The sequence below is a fragment of the Propithecus coquereli genome, unplaced genomic scaffold (assembly GCF_000956105.1).
Source record: "Propithecus coquereli isolate 6110/MARCELLA unplaced genomic scaffold, Pcoq_1.0 Scaffold10, whole genome shotgun sequence".
Lineage (NCBI taxonomy): Eukaryota > Metazoa > Chordata > Mammalia > Primates > Indriidae > Propithecus > Propithecus coquereli.
Genome location: NW_012133858.1, coordinates 6,926,883 through 6,933,871, shown reverse-complemented (window position 1 = coordinate 6,933,871; position 6,989 = coordinate 6,926,883). Strand labels below are relative to the sequence as shown.

At 49.9% G+C, this 6,989-nt stretch overlaps 1 protein-coding gene across 1 annotated transcript in view; it reads left to right on the top strand.

Annotated features, from left to right (window-relative positions):
- The window catches only part of LOC105807185 (tumor necrosis factor receptor superfamily member 10A-like), a 22,468-nt gene that overhangs the window by 11,003 nt on the left and 4,476 nt on the right, over nt 1-6,989 (top strand). The window contains exons 3-8 of the mRNA XM_012640499.1: nt 1,959-2,072; nt 2,809-2,920; nt 3,941-4,014; nt 4,101-4,202; nt 4,758-4,789; nt 5,225-5,404. Coding sequence (XP_012495953.1) covers nt 1,959-2,072; nt 2,809-2,920; nt 3,941-4,014; nt 4,101-4,202; nt 4,758-4,789; nt 5,225-5,404 — 614 coding nt within the window. The remainder of the gene's footprint in view (nt 1-1,958; nt 2,073-2,808; nt 2,921-3,940; nt 4,015-4,100; nt 4,203-4,757; nt 4,790-5,224; nt 5,405-6,989) is intronic.

Here is a 6,989-nt window from a genome sequence, read left to right as displayed (position 1 = left end):
TCTACATATATTTTTAGCTGTCCAATTAATTTCTTTCCATTTTTTGGTAGAGACGGGGTCTCGCTCTTGCTCAGGCTGGTCTTGAACTCCTGAGCTCAGAATGATCCGCCCGCCTCGGCCTCCCAGAGTGCTAGGATTACAGGCATGAGCCACCGCGCCCGGCGTATTTGTGCCTTTTTAAGAAGAGATACCAGACAACTTGTGTGCATGGTCTCTTTCTCTCTCTCTTTCTCTCTTTCTCTTTCTGCGTGTGCAAAAGGAAAAGTTCATGTGAACACACAGCAAGATAGTGGCTGCCTGCAGAACTGTGAGAAATAAATGTCTATTGTTGGAGCCACTCAGCCTGTGGTTATTTTTTTATAGCAACCCAAGTAGATTATGGCATACTGGCATTTATATTTACCTATGTAGTTACCTTTTCCAGTGTTCTTTATTTCTTCATATGGCTTTGAGCTACTGTATAATGTCATTTCATTTTAGCCTGAAGGACTCCCTTTAACATTTCACAGGGCAAGTCTACTAGTAATGTACTCCATTAGTTTTTGTTTATCAGGGAATGTCTTAATTTCTCCTTCATTCTTGAAGGATAGTTTTGCTGGATATAGAATTATTGGTTGAAGGATTTTTTTTCAACACTTTAAATACATCATTCACTGTGTCAGGGCCAGTATAGTTTCTGATGAGAAATCAGTTGAGGTTCCCTAGTACATACTGAGTACTTGCTGCTTTCAAGATTTTCTGTTTGTGTTTGGCTTTTATCCATTTGACTATAATGTGTCTTGCTCTGGTTCTCTTTGAATTTAGCCTGATTGAAGATCTTTCAGCTTCTTAGATGTGTAGACAAGTCTTTTTCAAAAGTCTTGTGCCTCCTTGTTAAATTTATTCCTAACTGTTTTATTCTTTTTGAGCCACTATGAATGAAATTATTTTCTTAATTTCATTTTTGGATTGTTCTTTGCTACTGAAAGACTTTTACACTGAAAACTACAAAACATTGCTGAAAGAAATGAAAATAAACCTAAAAAAACAGGAAGACATCCTGTGTTTATGGATTTGAAGACTTAATAGTGTGAAGATGACAAATTAACCAAAGTGATATACAGATGCAATGCTTATCAATATCTCAACAGTGTTATTTCAAAAATGGAAGAACCCATCCTCAAAGTCATAGGAAATTTATTAATAAAAGGACCGAGATCAACCAAAACAATCTTGTAAAAGAAAAAGAAAGTTGGGGGACTCACATTTTCCAATCTCAAAATGCCTTTCCCATCCAGGGTAGCTTTGGCTTCCACTTCTTTGGGTCATTCTTTGACTCTCAAGAGGTAGATCCATTTTTCCTTACATTTTCCTTCCACAGCTGATGACATGAACTGTAATTTTGAAGGCTTTTCCCATTATCATATTACTTCCGCGCCTGTTTAAAGCTTCCACTAACCGGGAGCTCATTGAGGACAGGTATTGGGACTTTCTTATGTGAGTTTCCAGGGTCTAGTGTGGTGCTGTCCAATAGAAGTAGTCAGTAGGCCCATGGGACTGTTGATTGCTTGAAATATGCCACTTCACATTTGAGATATGCTTTGAGTGAGAAATACACACTATGCTTTGAAAACATACTATAAAAAATGTAAAATATTATGTCTCCATGTTTTACATTGATTATATATCTATGTGATATTATTTTGGGTATATTAAGTAAACATGTATTATTAAAATTAAGTCACCTCTTTCACTTTTTAAATGTGGTGAGTATGAATTCAAATTTAATGTGTGGCTTGTATTATATTTCTGTCAGCAGTGCTGGCCTAAGGTATGTAATGAATGCAGAATTGATGAACTGACTGAGCCAGGTACAGTGGATTTCCCTGTTTGGATTCCACTGATGACTGAAAGAAGAGTCCCCAGTCTCTGAGAATCCTGTGAAGATTCATTCACCAGCTTTTTCTCTCCCCTCCCAGGAACCCATAGATCAGAAGGTAGTAGAGATTGCCGCCCCTGCAGCTGTGGAGTAGACTACACCACTCATTGGAATGCCCTCTCTTCCTGCTTACCCTGTACAGTTTGTAATTCAGGTACAGAACATGTGCACCCTGTGCCTGAAGATGGAATGCAGGGTGATGACATAAAGTGGTAGCATAGATGGAATCAGGAGACCTGGGTTCCAGTCTTCAGTTTGATGGTCTTCATCAAACCCTATTATTCCATGATTATATCTTTGAGTCATTAAGTAAATAAAACATAAATTGTTTTTATAATGCATGCCACTTGGTAGGGAAATCTTTTAAAAAACCAATTGCAAGGGCATGGGGGTACCCTGGCAGCATGGAGAAGGTGTGGCCGAAGGGAAGGGGCTGGGTTTCAGCTGTGACATGGGTCTGGCCCTGGCCCAGGCCCTCCCCCGGCTCTGTGCTCCTGGAAGGTGCCTCTCTCAGCCTCACGTCCTCAGGCTCCTCCCTCCTCACCAGCAGGGCCAGGCTTTTGGGAAGTCACCCAAGGGCTCTTCTCCTGCCAGGGTCTCACTTGTTCTACCCCTGCACCTCCCTTGCTACTGACCATGTTATCTAAATGGTTTTTTTCCCCTAGTCTGATGTAATAGATAATGAATGTTGGTCCTTGTTGTGTGACTCTATTAGTGACGGCTGAAGGGTGGCTGTCCTCTGTGTGCCCCGAGTGGGTTGATGGAGAAACTGGCCCTCAGAGCTCCTTGATGACCTGAGTTGAGCTGAGTGGGAAGGGTTGGGGTGGTGAGGAAGGGTTGAGGGGCATGCCCAGGAAACACATCCCCGGAGACTTTTCCTTTGTCTCCAGATGAAGAGCCAAGAAGTAACTGCACCACGACCAGAAACAGAGAGTGTCAGTGCAAACCAGGCACGTTCCGAGTAGAAGATTCCCCTGAGTTCTGCCAGAAGTGCCGTTCTAGGTGAGACACGAGAGGCAGGGAGCTCCCTGCAGCTCAAGGGAACCCCAAAGACCTGAGTTTCCTTGCACCCACTTCTTTCCCCTGGGCCCCATGGGGCCTCCACCCCCACGGGGCATCCCTGACCCTGTGGGGTGTCCTGAGCCTGTGGTGACTCCTCCTGGTCCATCTGCCTGTCCCCACCCTGCCCCCTGCAGCAGCCCCTTCCTACACCTCCGCAACACGTGTCCCACTGGGCACAGGAGGCCACGACTTAGGGCCCATGATATTCTTAGGGCCCATGAAATATTTTATTTTGAAATCATAACTGCAAAGAATCCACCCTGGGATGTATTAATAGTTATCCTTAAACATATTTGAGTCCTAAAATGCAATTTTTAATAATTTTTTTATCCGAGCAGGGACCATGAAGACAAAAGAGCCCATGGCCACAGAGGTTATAATAAAGCCACGGGTATAGCTCCTGCTAGATTCCCATGAGGACCTGAGCTGACACAGCTGTCCTTACCCCAGCTCCTTGTCCCTCAAAACCTACCTGTCCCTATTTGGGGTTTCAGGGGCTGATAGCGATGATGACCACTATCAGTGTATCTGACCCCCAGTGTTCTTGTGACAAGTAGGGATGGGCAGACAGGTGGGAACGGGAGCTCAGTGGTAGCAAGGGTTGGCTGGAGGATGTGTCTCAGCTTGTGGCCACGAGATCTTTTGACCTCCCCTGGAGCGAGGTTCCTGCTAACTCGGGGCCTCCCCTGCAGCCCAGGGAAGCTCCGTGTGTTCCCAGCAGAGAAGGTTCCTGGAGGCACAGCCCTGACCACTGAGCAGGAAGCCTGAGTGGCTGAAGTTCATATGCTCAGGTCCATCCCCAGAGTCAGCAAGGGAGAGTAGGGCCCCTGGAGACATGAGGAGTCCATCCTTCCTCTGTCACCTGCTCAGGGAAAGTGGGTGGGGCGGTGGCTCCTCTTGTGTCCCATTTGGCCGGCCTTCCCTCATGGAATCCCACCTCTCCTCCCTGTGTGTACCCAGGTGCCCTGATGGGATGGTCGAGGACAGGCCTTGTACCCCCTGGAGTGACCTTGTGTGCGTCCACAAAAGATCAGGTACTGAGGCGTCTGGGGAAACCCCAGCTCCTGGAGAGCCAGCGACCACTAGCCCTGGAATTCCACCTCTCCCCTCCCGTCCTCAGGCAGTGGGCTCCTCGGGATGCAGATTGTATTCGGGGTTGTGGGTGTCTTGCTGCTGGTGGTCGTGGTGGTGACTCTTCTTTGCTGGAAACGCAACTGCTCAGGTAGGTGTTGGCTGAGGGAGGGGCCACTGGGCACTCTCTGGCCCTCCCCGTACCCTGCTCCGCAGGCGGCAACGCCCTCTCCCCTGTCTCCCAAACCCCTGTGGTGGTCGCTCCATCTCCCACCTCACCTGCACCCCCAGGACCAGGATCTCATCAGTCCCTCTCTCGGGGCTGGCAGTGCCCTCACCTCCCAAGTCCGGAGGGCCGGGCCAGCTCCCCCCGCCCCCGTCTTCAGGGCCCAGGCAGGACAGAGAGGGAGTCGTCTCCTCCACTGGGGGCCCAGGGTCAGCGCCAGAAGTGCTCAGGGGGTTTATATGGCTTTGGTCAGAGCAGAACCAAACAGATTTTACATGTGTTTATATTTTCTCAATTTCCTCCAGCTCCTCCCTCCTGAGGGTGCCCCAGAGTTGGAAAAGCCCCATCGCTATCCTCAGGCCCAGGCTGCTTGTCCAGTGTTTCAACCCCCAGCCCACCCCTGCCCGGGCACTGTCCTCAGGGAGGGGGATGTTGCACGGGATCCTTCCTGCTTGCTAAGGGGACTCCCTTCTCTTCCAGGTTGTGACCAGGACCCCAAATTCGTGGGCAGAGTGAGTTGGTTTCTCCAGGACCTGGGGGTACTGGGTGCTCAGGAATTGCTTCCTGCCCACACAGAGCCCTGGGTGATGGCATCCTCATTGTCCTGTAAGGCTGTCCTGCCTCTCTGCAGTGGCCTGGGGGCTCTGCCTGACCGTGCAGGGCACATGGCTACTTAGAGCACCCTGCAGGCCGTGCTGTAGCCCTGTCCTTCCTGCCGCCTGGGTGACACCCCCACCCCACAGCTCTGCACCTTGGCAATGGGGGTGACCCGCCTTAGCACAGCACCACGGGCATGGTGCCATCAGCAGATGCTGGATGCGCTCAGCCTCTGCCCACCTGGGGCGACCCCACTGGGAGGGGTGGGGATGTTAGGAGCAGCAGTGCCCTGGGGGACTCGAAGGGAGCCCTGGGTGTGGAGTCCCGAGTCTGCTCTTTGCCTCCCCAAGGTCTTTTCCTGGTGCTGGAGTTCCCCACGAGGGCCTCGGGCTGAGGACGATGCCACAAACGAGATCCTGAACAACAGAGACTCTCGGTCCACCCCAGTCTCTGAGCAGGAAATGGAAAGCCAGGAGCCAGCAGATCTCAGAGGTGTCACCATACTGTCCCCAAGGGAGGCAGAGCATCTGGTGAGTGGGGTCGGCCATGCCATGTCCTAGTCCTACTGCTGTCCCAGGACTTTGTAGACAGAAGGCAAGGGTGGTGCCTCGGCTCTCCTGGCCCAGGGGAAAGCGGAGCTTGGGGGAGCGGAGGGACTGTAGGGGACGGAGGGACTGCAGGGAATGGAGGTGTCAGAATCCTGGGTTTCGGCACCACCCAAGATGTCTGGGTGGGAGTCTGCCCTCGGTTCTTGGTGTGCTCTTGGCCGAAGAATGACCAGACACACCGAAGTGTCAAGTCCAGACACACCGAAGTGTCAGGTCCAGACTATTATCCCAGTCCCCTGACTCCTTTCTTGGAAAAATCACTAGCAAGGCCAATACAACAGAGTAACTCAGGCAGGGAGCAGTTTCACAAGAGCAGCTCTTTACTGTAGGATAAAACGGGTCTGTCTGTGAGTGGAGAGAGACAGACCGACTGCCTGACTGCCCCACTCACTTCCTCACTGACTCTCTGAGCCAGTCATTTCTTCCTGACCTCTTGAATTGTTTTCTTTTATTAGCCCAATCTGGAGGAGGGCTCTTGGGAGGTGAAGGATGTTATCAAATGACCAATAAACAGGTGTCCTCAAAATTCCATCTGCATAGACAAGCTCCTGCTAAGGAAGCCTGGGGGGCGTGGACCGCAGTGCAGTTTTAAGCTAATGGCATATTAAATACCCTTAAGTTACTCTAGGTCACTTTCTGAATCTTATTATGCCCGGGCTGGGGAATTCCTAGATTGATAGCACATCCCCTCCTTCCCCAGCTGGAGCAGTTGCTCGGGATAGGATTAAGGAGGGCAACACAAAAATGGAGTGCCCGCCCTTATCCTCCTTCCCAGGTGGAGCAGCTGCTCAAGACAGCACCAAAGCAAGGAACCCTTGTCTGAGAAGAGCTGGAGATCCTAACTATCTACCTAACAGAGGGACTGCAGGGGCTGGGGCTACACAGGCTGGAGCAGCCGCACCCAAGTGGTGACTGCCCCACTCTGTGGGATCCTCTTCTAAGTCCCTGTCCTGTTCTGGCTGTGTCCCCAGAGCCTAGAGCCGCGTAGGCACAGAGTGGGTGCCCAGGGTTTGTTGATTACTGAATAAGGGCTCATGATCTCTGCCATTTCTCCTAACAGAACTCAGGGAGCCCTAGCTCGGAACAGCAGGAGTGTTAAATTTACTCTAAAAGTATTCTTACATTGAACATATTTGAAAGTAAATCTTTTTCCAGATTTCTGATCCTGTTTGTAGAGAGGCTTCCAAGAAGAAGTAGAATTTCTGAGTCAACGTGTAGAAGTGCCTTTTATTTTCTTTTTCTTTCTTTCTTTCCTTTTTTTTTTTTTCCTGAGGCATGGTCTTGCTCTGTCACCCAGACTAGTGTGCAGTGGTGTCATCATAGGTCACTGCAACCTCAAACTCCTGGGCTCAAGCAATCCTCCTGCCTCAGCCTCCTGAGTAGCTTGGACTACAGACTATTAGCCACCACACCTGGCTAATTTTTCTCTTTTTTGTAGACTCACTCTTGCTCAGGCTGATCTCAAACTCCCTAGCTCACGCAAGCCTCCCACCTCGGCCTCCCAAAG